This window comes from Sturnira hondurensis, unplaced genomic scaffold, assembly GCF_014824575.4.
Source record: "Sturnira hondurensis isolate 20B ecotype Veracruz unplaced genomic scaffold, ASM1482457v3 Scaffold0006413, whole genome shotgun sequence".
In the NCBI taxonomy this organism is placed as follows: domain Eukaryota; kingdom Metazoa; phylum Chordata; class Mammalia; order Chiroptera; family Phyllostomidae; genus Sturnira; species Sturnira hondurensis.
This window is the reverse complement of record NW_028079044.1, coordinates 6,972,475-6,995,074: the sequence shown is the minus strand read 5'-3', so window position 1 is coordinate 6,995,074 and position 22,600 is coordinate 6,972,475. Positions and strand designations below refer to the sequence as shown.

Sequence of the window (22,600 nt, the reverse complement as noted above, 5' to 3'; positions counted from 1 at the left end):
GGGGAAAAATGACAACAATCAAGTTTACATTCAGTAGTAAAAGTTGACCGTGTATCTGAATACTTTTATCTCAATACTTTTAGGTCTTGGGCTCATTAAAACAAAGTGGGGATGAAAGGGACACGAGTAGGACTGAGAGTCAGTCAGGGCACCGAGCTGAATTGCTGGTGTTGATGCAAAAGCAAAACAGTCGTGCTGATCAGCATTGCGTTCAGATGGCAGAGCAGAGCCGATTAATGCTTGTGTTAAATACCTCGGCATTCCCTCAGAGCCCAACAGAAGACATGTACCGAAGCAGAGCCCTAAGGACTAAACACCTATTTAAGATAAATACTTGTCGAGTTGACTAAGAAATGCTGCATGGTGAGGTGGTGTTTGCTGCCCTGGCTTTAGCGATAGGAAGGGTCTTCAGTTTCATCATGCAGTCTTCCAGTACATGAAGCTCCAGCACCAAACAGGAAGGTCAAGGTAAGAGAGAGTTGCACAGAGACAGAGTCAGCTTCATACAAGGGTAGCTACCTCTCTAGGAGACTTGTTAATAATACAAGGTAAGTACAGCCACTTGTTAGATTGCACTTCTACCTAGGTCACTTGTCGGAAGCTCCATCTTGGAGCATTCACTATAACCTTGCACTTAGAGCTTTATGAAAGCATGAGTGGCCACAGTGATCTGGGCAATGTAGCTTCTACACATGTAGTCACAAGACAATCACCAGTGGGAGAAACAAAGTCTCCATTAGTGAGAACACTGTCAGAGTGCGCAAGAAAGCATCGTGAAAACATGAGCTCATTTGCACAAATAACTCTTACTAGTAAGAAAAAAAACAAGTGATTTCAAAATATATTTATTTGTGCCCTAGCCCCTAATATAATGATTCATGAAGAAATAAGATTTTTAGATTCAAACTTATATATGCTCATTTAGGCAAATAATTTCATAAAGGTAAGTCTGAGACCCATCAGAGAGTTAAAACAGTAACACATAAAGCAGCATTGAATAATTAGTACAGAAAATATGTTCAAAGATCATCCACAAAATCTGGGAGATTGAGATATAAATGTAAAATGGGCCTCCTTCTCCCTCTCTGCACCGCACTCCTTTCTCCTTCCCTGTTTCAGAGTGTCACAGGGTACAGCCCGAGAACCTTTTGTTTTCCTCATCACTCTACAGGAAGCCCTAATTCGGCCCCATGGAGATTTATCCTTCCAAATTTTTATCTCCAACCCGACCTCTGCCCTGAGTTCCAGATGTGTACACCTAACCCTGTATGTGACAGCTCCTTGGAGGTGCCCAACATCTCAAATTTCCCATGCCCAAAACATGGCTTGATTCCCCCGCACCTCCTAATCTGCTCCTCTCAGTCTTCCCCCTCTTAGTGAACAGCAACACCTATCATGTAACTGCTTAGATCAAAATCCAAGGAGTCATCCTTGACTCCTTCTAGAGCCACCACATTGAACCACGCAGGGATGCCACTCATCGCACAGTCCACACAAAGTTCCTGTAGTGCCCAACCTGTGACGTGATACAGGGTCTCTTTCCCTTACATTCACATCCAGTCTGTCATAGAGCTCTCTCGGCTCTGTTTCAAAATGTACTGTGAGTCCAATCCCTCTCCTCACCATCTCCACCCTACCACTAAATTCAAGCAGCCATCTGCCCTCTTAGAATACCAGGCTAGCTCCCTAATGAGTGTCCCCATGTCTGTACTCTCTCCCTGCCTCTATCTCCTCTGTCCAACATTGACAGTGACCTTTTACAAATGTTAACAGATGCTATGGCAACCTTGCTCAATTCCTCCAATGGCTATCCACCAATTCAGACCTAAATCCAAACACTTGACCTTGTCCACAAAGCCTACAGGCTGTGTTCCCTGCCTGTCTGACTTCATCTCCTGTTACTGTTATCTCACTCACTGTCCCAGCCACACTAGCCTTCTTGCTCCTGTTCCCTCAAACGTGACCAGTTTATTCCTACACAAAGCTTTGTCCTTGCTGTTCTTGCTTCCTGTAATACTCCTTTCCAGCCATATTCTTTTTTTCCTTCAGGTCCCTTCAAATGTCACTACCTCAGTGGGCCTTTCTAATTCATGTAAACATACCTTGTCACTCCAGTCACTCTCCAATCTGTAACCGGCTTTTGCCTTTGCATACTGATCAACATTCCCGGGTACTATATACTTTTAATAATGATCCACCATTTGAAATGTAAGCTACATAAATTTCTTATACAAGGCTGTATACTCATTGTCTAAAACAGTATCTGTACACAACAGACACAAAAACTACTTGAGGAGTAAAATATTGAATGAATGGCCAAGACATCATCTTCCCATGATCTAAAGAAATCCCATTCTACATTTATTACGATTTGTTTTGGTTCTACTAAGAAAAGCAGTAGCAGCTCACTGATCACTTCCCATTGAATGAATATCCCTGTACCAATCTCGCAAGAAATGTAAACGTTTTCATTTCAAAATCGCAAGGTCACTGCTTTCATCTAGCCTAGTTCTGAGCATAAAGGATAGCATAAATAACTGGAATTTCAAAACTTTTCCCTAAACCCTCCATACAAACTTTGACCACAGCTAATGCCGCAAACCAAGTTTGCCTGGTTAAAAATTTTTATTTTCCTGCAGTTTCTGGGTGAAGGACTCACGGGCCAACATTGTGAGAGCATTACCTGAGTGAAGGGCCTGGCTAAACTTTAAAATGCACAGCTAACATTTTCTGAAGAGTGGATTGTGAAATTCTGAAAAGCAACATCATGAAGCTTTAGGAAAGGCAAATTTTCAAAAGAAAAAAAAATTAAATTACAATATTTACTGTAGTATCATTCTGGGAAACCACCAAACTAACCAGTAATAAGATGTTTTTCAAGGCTGGCTAGAGATATATTTTTTTTTAAAGTAAAAAGTGTTTTGCCTACTCAAGAGAAGAATGACCCAGGGACTAATGAGCTCCATAAGCTACCCACTGCCTGACCCTCAGCAAGTCACTTGTCCTCAGTGCTGAAATGGACAGGTCTCTCAATTAGCTTCATGTGGCGGCTGTGACGGGTGGACTAATAAACCCAATTGCAAGGCACTCTGAAAACATTAATTGCTATCCAGAAGCTTGATCATTGCCAGGTTGCTATCAGTCACCATCTAAGCAAGGGGAATGCATTTGGCTCTTTTCAAATCTTTCTTCCACCCCTTGGCTCTTCTGATGTCAGTCATTCCTAGTGACAAAAACAGGAAGACAAGTGGGGCTCCTTGTCACTTTTCTGTAGGTCTTATTCTGACCCGCAAGAAACACGCTGGCCACACAAACTAGCCTTAGTTCTCTCTCCTCTGTTCTTTCCAAAGCACCTTGCAGACCAAGGCTTTTCCTTTCTCCCCTTTCCACACACACACACACACACAGCATAATTAAAACCCATATTCTTGACAGAGATCACGGGAAAGGAGAATATTAACATGAAGAACCCGAAAAACACAGAATTCGCTTTATTCTTACCAGTTATCTCCTGATTTATCATTCAATCACAAAATGCCCCCATTCAATGGAAAAGGGTGATTAACTGATTTCTGATCTCCACCTAAGCCAGAAATGGTTTCTCCTCATTCTAAATCAACATGGATTTAGAATTTCACTCACCTTTGAAGGACTATATAGAAATGCATGTTCTTTCCAAGCTGCCAGCCATGTGGGGTCTATTTTAGAAACAAGCCTGCCCCATGTTATCTTCCTAGCAATCTCCCTCAGACATGCAGGAATAGCCAGGACACAAAAGCAATATAACCACTCACTCACGCGAGGAACCCTACACAGGTGTTTCAGAAAAGCACCAATCTCCTAGCTGACGTTCCACAACGACTGTTCTGCTATATGGGAGGACTTGCCTTTTCAAGCCAAATGCAAGCAATCTTTTATCTCGGACAAATTTTCATCCCAAAACTAAGTGGTTTGTTAGGAAAAAATGCCTTTGCCTCTTGCTCAACCAGCTCCTCTGGTTAGTTAATCACAGCACATTTCAAAATCCAGATTCTGATAACTTTCAGACCAGTGTGGCGATGATAGGATAAAGGAACTTAAAGCAATGAAAAAATAAAAAATACTTATTGAAAAAAGTATGGGTGTGTAATAAATTCTTTATGTACAAATGAAAATTTACATAACAATAGGAGAGATTCCCAACTAAATAAAAACACCAATATTGAGATAACCCAAATAACTGACAAATTATTTTAGTGTGGAGCAGGGGTGAGCAAGCTAATTGCAGAGCCTAGTCCAGCTCCTTTCACCAGTTGTGTAAATAAAGTTTTATGAGAACACAGCCACACACATTCACTTCGATGTACTCTGTGGCTGTTTTCAGCTGTTCTGATGCTACAATTGTTGGCCTGAGTAGTTGCAACACATTATATGGTTCACAAGTTTGAAAATACTTACTATCTGGACTTTTACTTAAAAAAAAAAAAAGCCAACCTCTAGCAGGAAGGATGAGAAGGTTACTGCAGCCTGCAATAGTCTGGGTACATTCTGGAGAAGGAGGCTAGCAGCTTAAAGGGAAGTGATAAGTAGACAAATATTCTTTCCTATGTAATTTATTGAGGGCCTAGAAACATCCTGAAGATTGATAAAAGGATGGGATCTTCCCATGCTGCGAAAATTGTTAGAGTGATGAAATCTCTCACTCACTGAATAGCAAAATTGATGATGGACTACAAACTACACTGAGTTTCTTGGCCAATTCCAACTTGGACCCTGAACATACCTCACCAGAAGTTTGTTTTGGATGATGGTGGCGGTGTTTTCATAGCTATGTTGCTTCCAGAGAAACACACTTTCCACAGGACAGGTTTCAGGAAAAAAGAAAAAACAAAAACAGAAAGCTAGACCAGTGATAACAAAAGGTGGACACAGACCTTGCCTCTGCCCATTAGCGGACATTCCCTCACCTACAAAACAGAGACCATCACGGGGCCCAGCGTTCCAAAAGTCTGGACCTCAGCTGATATGCAGGATGCAGTTAGTGCTTGAAACCAAAACAAACATGCACCCTGTCATTTGAAAGAAAAAAGAATGTGTATAAATAAATAAAAAAATGGACACTATCTTTTTCATGACCTACAGTGTCTCTCCTGGCACCCTAAAGACTTAAGACCCGAACACTTAAAACAGTAAGACTGATACCCTCAAACAAAATTAACATAAAAACATATTTAAAATAAAAAACATAATTTCATAAGGTAAAAAGTATTAAAAATCAATGGGATTACATCAAACATTTTCTGGTGGTTTAAAAGATAATAGTCTTATTTATTCCTAAAGTCCTTATTATTCCTTATTAAAGTGACCATGGCATCAATTTATAGCCTGAAAGCCACCCAGAGCTGATGGTTGCTTTCTCACATTCTCGTGACTGACTCTGAAGAACTTTGTTGATATCAAAATCCTGAGCAGGGCACTTTTTTTTTAAGTGAAAAACATTGGAGGGGCAGCTCCTCTTCGTTGCTCTCATGCTCACCTTGACCTTGTTCTCAAGGGCCAAAAAGGCTCAGTATAACTGGAGAAAACGCTCTTCAAAAAAAAAAAAAAAAACCCGAGTGCCTGAACAGCCAGCCACATGAGCCACCTTCTTCCCAAGTTGCCAGAGGAACCAGCCTTAAACAGACCTCTCCAAAGTCCTTTTAAGTTGTTAAAAGAAACTGAGCTGCCATCACCAACTATCTTACTGAAAATACAACTTGCAGAACTTACTGACAAACACTTGTGAGCTTTGCAGGTTAAGGAATAACATATTGAACAGGGAATGGAAAGTGAATGAGGCTGGTACCAAACAAAATAACCAAATTCAAAATGCAAACTTGCTAAAGTTCCCTTTGTCTTAAACTTGGTCAGAATGCTGGCATCCAAATTCCAACTGTAGCTTCCGCTAACTTTCGGCACTCCAACAGAAGCCTGGCACCCAAAAGGATAAAGACCCAGCACTCCCACACAATTATTTGTGATCAAATGTACTAGGATTGAGATTTGTTTCTGAGTGTGTATGTTATGCTTTTCTTTCATAAGATTTCTATAGTTATGGATATTACATTTCCTAAAACATGAACACCTGCCTTGGGTGTCAAAACAGCTGATATAACTTGGCTATTAACCAGCCTCCTTTCTTAGAGCCAGCTATCATGGAAGTCCAGGATGGTTCCCATCTGGTCTGGGCTTATTATTTGTTATTTGTCAAATATCAGAACTTCTGCCTTGCATGTCATTCTGTTGCAAGTGAGAGGCATTTTAGGTAAAGAAAAGATAGTGCCAAATGCCTTTCTTTGCTATTACACATTTGAGTCAGATTTACATTTCTTCTGTGATCCTTACATTTCCGTATTCAATTCTTTTCTAATATAAGTGATAAGAGCAATAGCCAGAGCAATGATCTTCAACTTTGCATCTCATGGCACACACAGACTAGTTACTAAAATTCTGCCATACACCAAAAAAAAAATATTTTTTGCCAATCTGACAAAAATAGGTATAATTTTTATTTATTTACAAAAATAATAGTAATAGTAATTACCTACCCTTTTGCTCCAAAGTAACTGTAAAAAATCAGGTGCTTATATTGTATATAAGAATTTCTGGTACCAAGTATTAACCAATCACGTGCAACCTTATTATGCAAAGTGACCAATAAGATGCAACTCCATCATATGACCTAAATATTTATGGTTAAAGGCAGGACATTAACACCAACAGGCTATTATTGTGTTGGCTGTTGTCATTTTTTTTTACTTGACAGTCTAAGGGAAAAGAGGTCAGTGCCTCTGACTAAATAGACAGGTATTGCATGTTTTAGAAATTCATGCAGACACAGTTGAAAATCGCTTACCTAGATGAATAAAACTACTAAAGCAATAATTAGCCCAAGAGTTTTAAGTAAGTTTGCTGCTTCATTCTTTTATTTTTTCTCTTAAAATAAAAGAGTTCAAAAGTTGTTTCTATTCCATTAACCTTTATTATGGAAGTTCCAAAAATCTCAAAGAGAATAAAAATTCTGAAAGAGGGATTGCTATTATTTGCATACCCCTACTGAGCACTCCTGAAATGACAAGTAACTGAGGTACCGAGAAGTCTGAGGACAAGAAGTTCTCCCACAGGAAAGAATTAGACCAGGTACGTATTTTTTCGGACTATAAGACGCACTCCCCAGCCTGACCCTCAAATTTGGGAGGAATAATGGTTGTTAATGCTGCTGTTGAGTTCTGTTTACATTTACATCGGTGAAATATTTTGTTATTTATGTTATTAAATATTTTAACACATTTTTGGTTCAAAAATTTTTTCCTATTTTCCTCCTCTAAATCCTAGGTGCGTCTGTCTTATGGTCAGAAAAATATGGTAAATACACTGCAGTCAAGGATAATGGAGCACTTTCAAGAGGGAGGAACAATCTTTGAATCGACTGCGTCTTTCCTAATAGTAACTCCCCCTTCCCACCTCCATTTCTGGGCTACACACTAGAACACTGTGGTAAGCAGTACTTTCTCTACAGGCTTTGGGCCTGGACAGCGTAGAACCCAAGCAGAAGTTGGGACTGTCTCAGCCCAGAGAATGCTGGGAGCCACTGGGCCAGATGTCACTGCCGCAGCCAGTCAACGGCCCAAGTCAGGCCCAGATTTAGGAGGCCAGGTGACAGCTCCCAAAGGTAACCCCATGGGGCGAAGAGAACTGACTCCAACCGTGTTTCACCAATCTGCACTGGTGTGGTCTGAGTAAACTCAATCTATTACTTTCAGTGATGCCACACTTACAAATGTGAGTGGGTTGCTTATCAAAATACTCCCCTACTCATTGATACAGAAACTCCTTCGTAGAATTCTTAGACTGAACTCATAAATAAAGCCTAAATCTTCTCTAAGAATGACTTACCTACCCACCAAAGGTCCCTAAGTCATAAAACAACAAAGGCAAAGCCTGTGATTTATTTTACATGTTCTTCCTTCATACTGCCTCTCTACACCCACTTTAATTAGCTTCTTAGGTCAGGATGCTACCAGGTTACATGGGCTCCATGGCACGTACCCGGAAAGATCCTGTGTGAAAGCTCCATGCAAACTGTCGCAGCAACACTGATCATCACCTCCCAGTCCACCTCCTCCAGCTCCTCTTTCAGCCTCTGTGTCCACCACAGCATCTAATCAAAGGCCCAGCTGACTCTCCTTTCAGATGCTTTGCTCTACAGAACGAGGCCAATAAATCAGATGCCTTTGAAAAAATACTTTCTTCTCCTGAACATGGTCCTTCTGTGTATCACAAGTAAAGCAGACCTGACTTTGATTTACATGCCAGGAGCCTTGTTATGCTCAGTCTGGTCACAATGCAAAACTAATGTATGCTACCTCATGTCTTCTTTTTCCCCACAGTAATTTATTTCAGCTTATTCCTGAAAGGAATTACTGAAACTATATTAGGTTTTAAAATAAAGAATATACTTTTGGTAAAAATTAGAGCTAAGTAAGTTAATTTTTCTAACATTTCCTATATTGTTCTCTCATACTTAAAAAATTTTATCTCTGAAATGTCATGTCTCCATTTATTATATGAAATCCTTTGAAATATTTTTACATGTGATTTACATTTTTTTAAAAAAATTACATTACGCTCTATACTCAGGAGAAAAAATCCTAAGTTCAGGTGATCTTTAACTATGACTTATACCAACTTTTAAAAAGCTTTTCCTTATCAAATAACACCTAATAATACTGTATTTTTAAGTAAGATTTCATAATTTGGGGCTCTTTTTGAAATATTGTATTTATGAAATGGACTTCAAGTTCAACTCCAGGACGCCTGTAGGATACCGCAGAGACCAGGGCAGAGCGGACAGTCCCGTGCTCCCTGGGCAGTGTCGATATTCATCCGCCCCTCTGGGGGCTCCTCTCTAACTCGGTGTAGAGCGAACTCATCCTACCACACTTCTCACCCCGTATCTGTTCTTCAGTCAAGACCCTCGCATTCTAGGACCTGGTAACTCTGCATGGGTAGAAGACATAGACCCAAGCTTTCATTTACTCTTATTAGACTCACAATGCTCAGGGCTGGAAAGGACCACACTTCCCAATAAAGAAACAGAAGACTTTACACCAGACCCAAGAGAAATCCATATGGATTTATCATACTCATATTATTTTTAAATAAGTATACTGTTAGGGAAAACTAGTGCCTTTATGTTCATTACACATAATTGTATACAAGGGGAGACCCCCAAAAGCCCAGAATTTATTTATAAAAAAACTGTGTATTTATCCTTACTTATTTAAACTTAAGTCACCTTCAAGATACTCTCCATTTGATGCAATACACCTGCCAAGACATTTTTCCACTGCTTGAAACAGTTTGTGAACTCGTCAATTTTAGATGCCTTTTACTGCTTCTCCCGTTTTTTGCTTTATCTCTTGCACATTGGCAAAACATTTCCTTTTGAACACTTTCATCATCCAGAGAAACAGTGTCTCGTGGGGAGAGACTGGGTGAATAGGGAGGGTGGGGCACAGGGGACATGCCATTTTGGGCCAAAAACTGCTGAATGGTGTGGGCAGGTGCGCTCATAAAGCACCCATCATGAAATGGGCAAACGTGCTGAAAGAGTCTTCAAAAAAAATTCACTGTGGCTAAGCACAGCCTCTTACAACAACACCCGTTAGTACACTGATACAGATGGGTTGACAGAACACTCACCTAACCAGGGAAACTTATACTAGAAGGGGCCCACCCTTGAGAAGGTAATTCCAGTTTTTTTTCTGTCCCCCCTTGTATAATGAATAAAAATAAACATTTAGAGGATTGCACACACTCTCTCAAAACACACAAAAGCAAATGCTACTTAGACTAGTATGTGAGCTCAGCTACATGCATATTTGATATGGTATGAGTCTCAAAGACAGATACCATGACTGCATGCAATTTAAATAAATTTAAAAGCTGTATGATGAAATTTTCTTAGCATTGGAACCCAATGAGGTAGAATAACCCACAATGACATAAATCAGCTCCTGTAAATAAAAGACCCAGTAGGGTATAAAGTTGTAGTTTTAAGGAATTTTTTTATCAAAATAAAAGGGGGCACACCCATTTTGTGTGGACATTGCAAATAAACACAGACTCTATGGTTAAAGACTCATGAACTCCCACATCGCCTTTCTCAGTCGCGGCACAACCGACCGTGCTGAGGCGAGAACTGTCATCCTGGGCCGGCAGCTCATGAGGCCGAGTCTGGTCACGGCCGCTCAGTGTCTGTTCGAGCACTTGCACGGGGCCTCCTTCAATCCCTTGATTAGTAACAGAGTCTAAGGCCACGGATGTCTATGGCTGAGCTTTCTAAAATGACAGTTATGTTTTGCTTATTTTTCACACAATGATAGCTTTTGAAATATAATTCAGTAAAGTCTCCAATCACTCAGACATTTATTTAAACTGTCTTTTTTGTCAAAGGATATCATTATTTGCCGATATTACATTTATTATCTACAGTATATTTATATTTAGGCAATGGAAACACTACCCATAGCACATTTATATCTGTCTACTTCACACTGAGAGGATATAGGTAACTTCCAATTTTCAAGAGGCACCAACTTTAGCTTTTTATGTATTATAAGCATTTTCGCTTTGCTCGGGCCACAGCAAAGAAAGGAACTAGAAGTACTTTTAAAGGAAAGGTGCCTAAACGCCACTGTAGGCAAGGTCTGAGGCAGAATGAAGAGGAGGGCACGGTTCAGACAACCCTCCGGACGCATCAGTCACGGGGCAGTGACCTCTGGCAGGAAACCAAGATGCAGTGAGACTGACTGCTCGGGAACCTCGGCATCATTACAAGCTTCCACCATACCCAGTTTTCATAATTTCCTGCTTTTCTGATCAAATCTCAATAGAATTTACATTTAACTAACTGAATTCCCAAATCAAACACTACCCAGTATTTTCCACTTTCTGTAAGCTTATTTCCTTACCCTATTAGAAAAGGAAAGATTATTTCATCTTTTAACTTTTTTTTAACTTTGGACTTGACTTCAGATTTTTTAAAAGCCAAAGGAGAGTAGAAAACCATCTTGGCAAGGCAATGTTAATTTCTCCTATAGTTCCAGCTCAAATTTTTCCCAAATATTACTCCATAGTGCTTCTTAGTCACATATCTGTGATTCCAGCTGATATCACTAGGCAGAAAAACTTGATGCTGAGAGAGAACCATAATTTTTTTGTGATAAATTCTACAAGGGCAGGTAGCAAAAATGCTGCTACTTTTATGACTACTACTACAAAGTCAAAAACATTTAATATGCCCTAGCGATAGAATTACTAACATGTCAGTGTAGAAAAAAAAAGCAGCATGTTAAATATGAAGTAGTGATACCATAGTCCCTAATAATTGAGTATATTTTAAATTCAATACTGTATTAACAAGATTAATAGGTGACATAGCTATATTTTTCTATTGCATTTCTGTTTCACCTGTTTTCTCTCATTAGAATGAGGATTTCTTACCATTTATCAGAGGTTCTCAAATGAAAACCCTCATGGCGGGAATCACAGATGAAAGCTGTCATGTTGCCTTAGACATTTTTCCTATGAAGTTTACCCTTTGACATTTTCTCTGATAGACTTTAACTCTTCCCTTAATCCACCCTCCCTTTGTTTAGGTTCTCCAGCATGACTTCCCTCCCGTAAATTTATTTTCCATATCTCTTTGTCTCTTATTCCAGTACACTCACACCACTTGTGTTGCTCCCATCTGCCCCCTCAAAACGCCATGGAACCATACATAAAAGCCCTTATCTTTTCTATAAATCGTGGTGATTTAGAGAAAATAGTAATCCAGAAGCACTCTTCCTCTGGTAAGAGTCAATTTTTTCCCAGACATGGTTCTAGCAGTCACCTACCCTTCGTGGGTTTAACTTTTTTCCTCCTATCAATAGTATTCAAATTCTCCTCAGGCTGTGCAACATAGAGTTCCGACCCATGAAAAAATAGTTTTTTACAGGTTATCCCTCAGGAGTGAAGAACAATAGTTTCCATGTAAATAGCAATTAAAAAACACCACCACTTGCTTTTAAGGATCCTGGAAGGAATTACCTGGTGGTGCCTGCTCTTTATGCAATAGTTACTGATTTTTTTTTTTTTTTAGAGCAATGCAAGCCTTGTAAGAGCCATCTACTTATGGCCCTGTTAGACAAAAATGACTTGCAAAGCAAAGCTAGAAAAATGTGCAGAGTAGAAAGAGAAACAACCATAAAGTATCTCCAAAGCAAAAAAGAAAAAGCACAGGAGGGAAATCCGTGTGTCAGAAAGACCCCGACTCCTCCTGTCTCTGCCCAGCACACTGGGAACCTGCGTGAGCACATGGTGAGGGAGCTTTTCTGAGACATGACCCAGACCCGTGTTACCATGGAAGTGAGCAGCTCAATCTCTTTAGCTCCTGTGCACCCTCCTCAGCACTTACGGCAACAGTGTCGGGTTCCTTTCCTTTGTTCAGACACTACTCTGGAAACAGCCCTGCCCCTTTCCCATTGCACCAAACAACTGCACTGTGAGACCACATTGTCACCAAATTACACAAGAGGGATTTTTCATTCCATTCCTAAAAATAGATCCTTATTTGAATGCCAGCACAACAGAAATAGAGACACTTGCTGAAAGGGGGCACTCAGTGTTGCTCCAAGTTGCCATGGCCAAACCCATTTGTCAGACCCACAGCAGCCAGCAGGCAGAGGACACACTATAGGCAGGCAAGTCAGGGCACCTTTTCTAACTCTGGAAACCTCTCTAAAATGTTGGTCTCCAGTGGAGGTGGTTGTTTGGAGAGGGTGTCTGGCGCCCAGAGGGGCTACCTAGGCTTTTCAAATACATGCTGGTGCCAGAACATTGGACCAAGAGGAGAGATTTCCCTGTAGGACTTTTAACATACGCACTTAATTGACTTTGCCCACTCAGCAAACTGCTTGGTCCATGTCTCAAGCCCTATTAATAATGCACTATCCAAACTCAACACAGAATAGATGAGAATAGTTTTTAAAAAGCAAGTGGTAGCATTGTTAGGTTTAAACAGTGACTGATGTCTTCAAAGGGTGGTATTATCCACAATAAAACCATCAAAAAGGTATTCTGTATCATCCACTCTTAAGATATTTTCTTGTTGACGCAATCTGCCTGAGGCGGGTTTGGTTAGAGGGGCTGGAGTGTTCGAGGTTTTTAAATTGAGGTGAAATTCACATACCTAAAGTGAACAGAATTTAAATGTACAGTTCAGTGGCGTTTATTACATTCAAGATGTTGTATAGCCACCACCTCTGTCAGGTCCCAAAACATTTTCCTCACCCCCTTAGGCAGTCATTCCCCTCCCCCCTCTCCTGGCAACTACTAATCTGTTTTCTGTCTATATGGATTTACCTACTTGAGATATTTCCGAAAATGGGGTCATACAGTCCAAAAAAAAGATATTTTCTTGTTGAATAGACTTCATTGCTGATATAGTACATGAACATCTCAACTAGATCTGAATTAAAAATCCTCATGGTGATCAAGAAAAGGACAATGCAATGAGTAGACAGACCTAAGCAAGGTTTTTGGATTTGGGCTAAAATATCAAATTTCATGGGTATATATTGTGAAAACTACTCTTGTAACTATCTGTTCCCCTACCCACCTACCTCCAACTCTCTCTCTTAACAGTACAGGCCCTCTCTGACCACAGTGTAAGTATGAATTTTTCATGCAGATATGAGTATATGTGTTTCTAAAATAAAACTTCATGATTTTCACAGAGAAGACAGGAGACTCTCTAAATGCATTTTTTTTAATTTATGGCGGGTATGATGACTGTAAGAAAAATAGGATATTTCTGCCCTGGCTGCATGGCTCAGTGGATTAAGAACTGGCCTGCAAACCAAAGGGTCACTGGTTTGATTCCCAGTCAGTGCACACGGCTACTGTGGGCCAGGTCCCCAGCTAGGGATGCAGGAAAGGCAACGACACATTGATGTTCCTCTCCCTCTTTCTCCCTCCCTTCCCCTTTCTTTTTAAGTAAACAAATAAATAAATAGAGTATTTCCCTTAAAGGAGAAATATAGTATATGTCTAAGAAATCTTAGATGGCTAAGCAGATACCTTATTAATTTTTAAGATGTGTTTAAAAAAGAATTTGACAATGGGATAAAAAATAGATTTAATAGGTTAATTACACTGAATTCCATTAATGACACAAAGTGATTAAAGGAAGCACTGTGTGTATGCTAGAAAGAACACTGAATAGGCCTACATGCTGGCCTCAGTCTACACTTAATCACCTGTCTAAGACTATACTCCTAACCTCTATGAACTGTACATGCCTTTACTTAAAGAGGGGATTTTCCAATGTGATATGTAAAGTTCCATCCAACTTTGAAAATCTCTTTACCCACCAGAAAGTTTGTGTTTATGTGTAAATGTATACACATAATAAGTATGTTCTTTTTAAATTTCATATAAAATTCCATAAAATAATTTTACACTATATTGGGTCTTTTATTTCATAAATTTCTACTTATGTCATTTTGGGTGACTCTACCTCACTGGATTTAAAAGTTAGTCAAATTTCATAGATAGCAGCTACATTTATTTAAGTACCACCCAATCTTCCTTTAGGGTTTGTATCACATTAAATAGAAACAGAAGGGCGCTCACAGATCGGTCTGAACAGTGTTAGCATTATGTGTATTATGAGAAGTTAGATGCAACCCTTTGAAATATTTTTAAATGTAATCTGTAAAAAAAAAGTTTACATTAGCCCAGAAAGAATACCCTAAGTGCAGGTGATCATTAGTGATCATTTGTACCAACTTTCAAAAAGCATGTCCACTCTGCTGTCACATAATGCAGGGTTTCCTACTTTTTCAAGGACGGTGGATACCCCACTGCATGTGTGTGCCGCGTTTTCTTTCCCCATCTGCTGACAGACATTTAGGATGCTCCCCCATCGAGGCTATTGCGAATAGCACTGCAGGGGACGTGGCAGGGCTAATGTCTCTTTGAGATCCTGATTTCAGTTCTTTTGGATAAATATCCAGAGGTAAGATTGCTGGATCATGGGGTAATATGCCAAGTGAAATAAGGTCTCATAAATGGGCAAATACCACATGATTAAAATCATAGAAGATATCTAAAATAATCAAACTCATAAAATGACAGAATGGTGGTTGCCAGGGTCGGGGGCAGGGAGAAGAGATAAGGGGTTGATCACCAACATGTATAAAGTTTCAGTTATGCAACTGAATAATTTCTCAAGATCTAATGTACATCATAACTACAGAAAATAATACTGTATTATACACTTACAAATCTTTTAAAGGGATGGATCTTATATTGTCTTATCAAAATAAAATGTTCTGAAAACAGTGAGACTATTCTTTAGGGCACATTTGATTACTGTGTTCCCACATCAGGTTTAAAGTACAGCTCAGTGGTCCTGGTAGGATGTTCTGGAAACCACGGCAAAGAGCTCTGCACTCACTGAGTAATGACCTGCCACGGTGTCTGTACTGATAACTCACCCACACTTCCTGGGGGCTCCTCTTTACCGATAGAACCAACTCAATCTTCACCACATTTTTCTACCTCTTCTTGAACAAAACCCTTTCATTCTAGGATTTGGTAATTTTGCATGGGTGTAAGACTGGACCCAAACTTTATTTACAAAATTTAGGCCAGTCCAGGCCTACAAAATTTAAGAGCTGGGAGGAACCTTGTCATTTATAAACTAAGAAATGAAAGCTTTTGCCCCTAACCAGAGAGAAATCCACAGCATTTATCACACTCACTTCACTTATTTTAAAATATGTATTGCTAGGGAAAAGTTGGGAGTTTCTGTTCATTATATTCAATTTTACATAAAAATGTACAGTAAGGAGATTTCTTCCTCTGGAAATATGCTTTATATAATTAGTATAAACACTAAATTATCAGCAAAGAAAATGGACACAGTCACAAAAGATTTCTGATATACTTGGAATTCTAATTGTTAACTATATTCTTTTTCTATTTATCCAAAGACAAGTGGACATATTTTTAAAAATGGGAATAAACAAAGACAAACTTCTAATCAATGCACAGTGAGCAACCTCTTAAAACTAAAAATCAAGTGTTCAGACTAATTTATGCGGTGATGTTAGCTTCTTGCATTGACCTGACCTTGCAAATCAGCTAACATCCTGCAATCAGAAATAGTTTCTTCAGGGAAATCTCATAATTATTTGTAATAGTCCCACTGACATCTAAGAAGAAATTACATATCCTTTGGGTCTTCCAGCCCAAGTCTCAGACTTCCACCAAGGAAACCCTTTACATGATTCTCACGGTCTGTGTTCATTTCCGTTGTGTTTACACAAGTAGTTGCAACTGGTGGTTCTGTCATATCTATTTTAGCTGTAAATGAAGGCATCACTGTCAAATACAGAAATTTAACGGAAATATTATTTTTGAACTAAGGTAGAACTACTGTATTCTTTGCATATGTCCAATATTGTATTTCAAACAAAGGGCTCTCTCTGCATTAAAGTAATCTGGACACATTAATAGCTGTTTAATTCTAAAACATCTTTCCATTTTAACATCTCTGAAATCAGCAAGAATCTTTTTCTTTCTTAATGGTACATATGATAAGGGGGAATCTACATCAATAACACCTTCAATTCAATAAAATATGATGTTCCCTAGCCATTTCTTGTGGAGGAAAAAAAAACTTGACAGCAAATAGCAATGCATTTAACAACATATGTATGAACACTTTACACATGAAAAGCTTGTCTACTCCTAACTATCTAAGGGCTATATATTTAAATAAGCACACACAAATCAGGTGAAGACTTCTGATTTCCCTTCCAGGCCTCTAACACAGTTGTAGATTGATTTAAAAATCAATCTTGTAATCATTTTCACATTTGTAGTTTCTCTTTTCAGTAAGAGGAACATTCACATACATGCTAGTATGTCAATGTCGATGTAAGCCTCAAATCCCACTCAGAGGAAAACCAACAAACATCTCATTTTCTCTTTCATTTACATTCCCAGTTGCCTCAGATGGTATAACCATGTATAATGTTCACAATAAAGTAATCATATTTTTTTACTTTTTGGAACAAAAAGAAGTTTTTAGTCAAGGGTCTTAGCACAGTCACACTGTGAATACAATATAAAAAGAAAAATGGCAAAAAAATAAAAAATGAAAAGTATAGAAGAATAAAGAAAAAACTCTATACACAGTACTTTAGTTCATGATACAAATAATCCCTCTGTCAAGAGTTAGCACATGTATAGTTTGAGAAGGGAGATAAGTAGATTTATTTCATTTAATCTCGTGATTTCTATCGAGATGGTTGGCCAGTGGCAGAAAGAGAAAGGCATCCTTATCTAAAGTACCTGACAGCCCCAATTTCATTAACGAGCAAAAGTAGTTTAAAAACAAAACATTTCAAAAGACCTAAAATGTCTTTCCAAAACATATTTGCAAGACTTTGTGTGTCTGCTCCTGCATTATAACCAGTCTTTGTACATTCATCTAAACTACTGTCTACTAGCTAAGTTTTAATTTTCCCTCAGTCACTTATGAAATAGGGATAATTGCCAAAATGTGGAGAGAACATTAGCAACTAAATGTTTAAAAAACTCATTTTTATGAAATATTAAAATATATTACTGTCTACACATTGTTAAAGGAAACCAACCTAAAATCAGTTTATTTGTTCAACTCATCAACAGAACATTTCCCAAGAGCCACCACCTCAAAGGACCAACATCTTTTTCACCAGGACATCAGCTCACCAAAACAGTTTGATAAGTAAAACACAAAGCAAGGCATTAAGTTCTAGAAAAAAGTGCACTTTACATACATTCACCAGAGAAAAGAAATGAAGCTCCAAAGTCAAAACTGTCAAAACTGTCAATTACTGTCATCACATTGTTGCACTGAAGGAGTTCAATTATATCACAAAGAACTTTCGAATGTACTAATTTAATTAAAATATGAAATTTTCTAAATACCTACATCTTTCCCTACTTCACAATTAGCAAATTTTTAATTTACATACAAGTCCTTTCTTTATATTCACCAACTACGTGCGTAATGTATATGAGTAGTACTATCCAAGTACTTTCTACATGTCTTCATTGTTCTCCCTTTTCCTTCCAAAATTACTTTACATTCTTATTTCAGATATCTTCCTCTTTTATTGTCACACTTAAGAATCTGGGTAATATGATGGCCATTATGGAAAGTAATCACACTCCACAGTGATGAATGGCTATTTACAGAATGATTTCTATCATTTAAAGGAGAAAATGTAATTGAGACTTTAAGTAACAAATAAAACGCTACAACTCAAATGACACTGACTAGCTGTGAGCTTCTGGAAGTCACCCACCTGGGGCAGCATTCGATTCTCCTCCTCCAGCTGTCTTACTCTTGCCTCCAGCTGCCTAACATAGGACAAGGTTGATTCTAAAATTAAAAAGAAAGAACTCACATTATACACACAGGTCTTGTTCGGTGCACTCTCAGGATATTTCTAGCTTGATGTATTTAAATCAGGTAGTGATTAGTAAGGCTGTTATTTAAAAAAAAAAGAGAAAAAGAACCTCCGCAGAAAAACAGTAACAGAAGCTATTGATACTACACGCAGTACGAACATTTGTACCATATCAAGAAAAATTAGAAGTTTGTAGGTGGTGAGATTGCAGGCTTTTGTGCACCACGTAGTGCTCAGAACATCGGACATGTCGAAGCCAGTTATTTCCTCTTTTCGGCTTATTCTGTGAATATTGAGTTTTCAAGAGCTGTCCCATGCATAAGACCTTTTTGTAATGTTCATTATAACCAAAATAAATCACAAGCCGATATTAAAAGTAGAAAAAGTATTTCAAATATCCAGCTCCCTTCATCTTCCCAGTGATTATTTCAAGTGTTTAAGACCAACCTTTTGTTCTTGTCACAAATATATGGTTATTGAGAGACTATAATTCGGAGAATAGCTATGAAAGGGCTAAATAATACACATAGGCTGAATTCTGACTTTCATTTGGGCTGTGTGTGACAGAGACCCAATTTCTCCAAACCTCCAGGTTAACCAGGGGCTGACTTCAAATGGATTCTTGTTTTAATTTCTTCATAGGCTCGGGTGTGTGCTGAAAGCTCACAGTCAGCATCGTGCGCAGTTTCTGTTCCTAATGAAACTCGAAAGTCCATAGCTTTACACCAGGAAAGGGGTTTCATGGAGAAACAACCTGACAGTAATTATTTCTCATTAAAGTGAAAATGTTCAAGCACCTCCTATAGCAACATAGCTGCAATTCATTACCCACGAACAAACTGATTTCAGGTACAGTAAAACGTAACAGTAGAATCCACAGCATGTCCCCAAGGTTAGTATTAAAGCCGCAGGTCCTCCTCAGTGCCTGTTCATTCTCAGTGCATTTGAGAGGCAAGTGTTTGGCACCCCTAACAGCCTGAAGTTAGTATGAACATTGATGCAAATTAACAGCTTGATCTGAAATTCATCCTGAAAACTCTAATTTTATATAGAAATCGATTATATGACCTCAATTCCCCATTGGTGACCTACAAATCAACATTTTCTTAAAATACATTAGAACCTGCAGTCCTTAATTCACAAATGTACCAAGTAAGTTCATCCCTGACCAATTAACAGCCTATTTTCACAAATGTCTGTAGAAAGTCCTTATCACTGACATTGCTATGACCACCCACTGATCTCACACCAAATGGAAAAACAGCCTTGAGCAAGCCCCAGAGAAGAGAGAAGCACAAAGATGAAGGAAACTAAAGGCATTGACTAGAAATATGCTGTCTTTCTTTCTTTCTTTTTTTTAAGCTCAATGAAATGTTAAGAGTTTGCTTAATGGATTCTTCCAAATGGAAAAAGAAGTATAAGGCATAAATGAATAACACACTTATTGATTTCATGAATCTACTTTACTCTAGCAAGTGAATAAGTAATTTGCAGATCATCAAAATGTAAATGTGCATTGCCTGATGTACAGTTTTGCGAGTCCCACTTTCTACTTTAGAGAAACAGCCACTGGAGAAGGGCCATCCAGGTGAGAAGTTGTTCAGAAATATTCCATTCAAACCACCAACAAATGCATTTCTTTTCTCTTTTGTGCACAATTTACATCTTATCTTCACTGTCCCTAAACTCCACTATCCCTGAGGCCATAATACTTAAAGCAGCAGAAAACTCTATACAGAGTGATTTGGGTGACATTTGAAAAATGCCACTAAATGGATTTTAATACAGCAACTATATCAATCACTTGAATCTAGTTCTCTTTTTAACATCTTTGCGGTTTACATATTTGATGTGATGCCTTCACTAAATTTCTACTTACATTTTAAAGGTTTTTGGCAGCATAAAAAAAAGGTGGAAGGTGAATTCCTGAATTTTGAAACCATTTCTTACCCAAATTTTTAATGTCAAATTACAGTAGATGAAATGCAAACCTTTGTTTCAAAGCACTCACTGCGAATACAGGCAAATCCAGGAAAAGCTAGGGCATATTTTAGACCGGTAAACTAATGAAAAAAATAGCTATGGTAAAGACAAAACTAAGGAGAGTTTTGAGTTCATTCACTGAACTAATCTTTACTGTGTCACTGATTTCTCTCAGACACTGCTCTATATTTGGGATGAAAAAGATGACCAGTTTTGCCAAGTCTTAGGTTTCTGGGAGCACAAATTCCATTTTAGGATTACATGACCATATGCTATGTTCCAGAAGGTTCTGTTGTTCCAGGCTCAGTCCTAAATCTCTGTTGCAATTATTACTTAACAATGAAGGGATAGAACAATTGAGAAAACTTCTGGGGGTGTGGGGGAAAAAGGAAGAAGAGTGGATTTGCATGCATAAATAAGAGAATTCATGCTGTTAGTTGTTTTATTCATCCAGAAATGGATTATACAATCCTTTAATGGGAGTCGAGTAAGCAAACATTTTTCTAAAATATACTGTCAAATCACCACTGAGTCTCCATGTCCCTTTATAAAGAGCCACTGAGGAAACCACTGAACCCTTTAACTGTGAAATTAGAGAAAAACAAATATTTTGTTAATCCCTTAGGATTTCAAGGTTTATTTGTTATTGCACCATATGCTAGCTAAGCCTAAGTATCAGTACATAAGCAGTAATGAGAAAGAAAATTTGAAAGCCTTTGTAAATAAAACATAATAGGGCGAAGTTTAAGAAACTCCACACTTTCAAAATATTCACATCATAAGCCATATCCCAGTCCTAGGTGATCGCTATTCTTTAAAAAAGAAAGCTGGTTAAAATTTTGTGTATAACGAAAGGAGGCTCTTCTATACCAGAGGAAGGAACACGTTTGGCCATGTCTGCTACAGCCCCTTCCCCAGCTGCCTTCTTCCTCTTCGTTCCTCAAGGGGCTTCCAGGGTGGTATCAACTATACAATAGTTGGTCTTGCACTGCACCCAGGCAATGTGGAGTACGGTTGTGCACTGACCCAAGAGAAGCGTCAGACAAAAACTTTACTTCCTACTTGTAAAGTGACACAGACACTCACACTCTCAACTGCATTAGACTATCCTATGACTGGAATTGATGACTACATTTTATACCAGTGGCTGAGGGCTGTTAAAATTGACTTTCGGAATGCCATTTTGGTTTTCAGAACGCTGAGAATGAGCGTCAAGGCTCCCCGGAAAAACAGCCAAATTCTAAGCTCCACTCTACATGGATATACAGTATATGAAAGAATGATGCTATCTTCAAGAACTATATTACAAGTTGAGGGAAGAGAAGGCAAAAAAACCAAAACAATAAGGTGTTATGAAATTCAGTGCTGAATCAAGCGTATAGAAAGAGGGCAATATGGGCCACAGTTCTTTTGAAGGAGAAACCTGGGCTTAATGGATCAACAGCAGTTTGACAGTCAGAGGTGTGGGCAAGGGCTGGAGGCCAGGAGTAATCTTGTAAACAGGGAAAGAGAAAGGAATGGCAAGAAGGGGAAAAACGAGAAAAATACTGAGGAGCAAAAGGGGGAAAGGCTGGGCTCCTTCTCACAATCACAATCGGAAAAGCCAGTGTCAAGACACAGTAATGCGGGTGGTCATTTTAATCTCCCCAAAAGTTATTTTATTTCTCTTTTCCACCAGGGGGAACCTATGGACACATACACATTAGAGAACCAAGGTTAAGTAAACAGTACCAATGCAAAAATCCAACTACATTCTCAAGACATTCTTTGGAAAATCTTGTGCATGTTTTCATAGACGAAACCATTTCTCTCCAGGTATCTCACTTTTCTTTGAACCCACATGTAAAAGTCCACAGCATCTCTTGCAACAAATGTAAGAAATAGTCATAAGAATTCCACCAAATTCACATATTATAAATTATTCCAATTTTAGAAGTGGAATGCACTTCAGAGATTGCCTAATGAACCTGTCCTCAATCCCCTGATTCATTTGGCAAATGAGATGATGAAACCCAGAAGGTAGTGAACTTGGCCTAACACTTAAGCTCAAATATATTCAAGAGGCTGTTTCATTGCTGGGG

At 38.7% G+C, this 22,600-nt stretch overlaps 1 protein-coding gene across 7 annotated transcripts in view; it reads right to left on the bottom strand.

Annotated features, from left to right (window-relative positions):
• The window catches only part of CCDC85A (coiled-coil domain containing 85A), a 167,288-nt gene that overhangs the window by 20,575 nt on the left and 124,113 nt on the right, over positions 1 to 22,600 (bottom strand). For 6 of the 7 annotated variants that reach the window (XM_037047959.1, XM_037047961.1, XM_037047960.1 and 3 more), the window contains exon 3: positions 18,432 to 18,508. The exons of the other annotated variant lie outside the window; for it this stretch is intronic. In XM_037047959.1, coding sequence (XP_036903854.1) covers positions 18,432 to 18,508 — 77 coding nt within the window. The remainder of the gene's footprint in view (positions 1 to 18,431; positions 18,509 to 22,600) is intronic. 7 annotated transcript variants of the gene reach the window in all.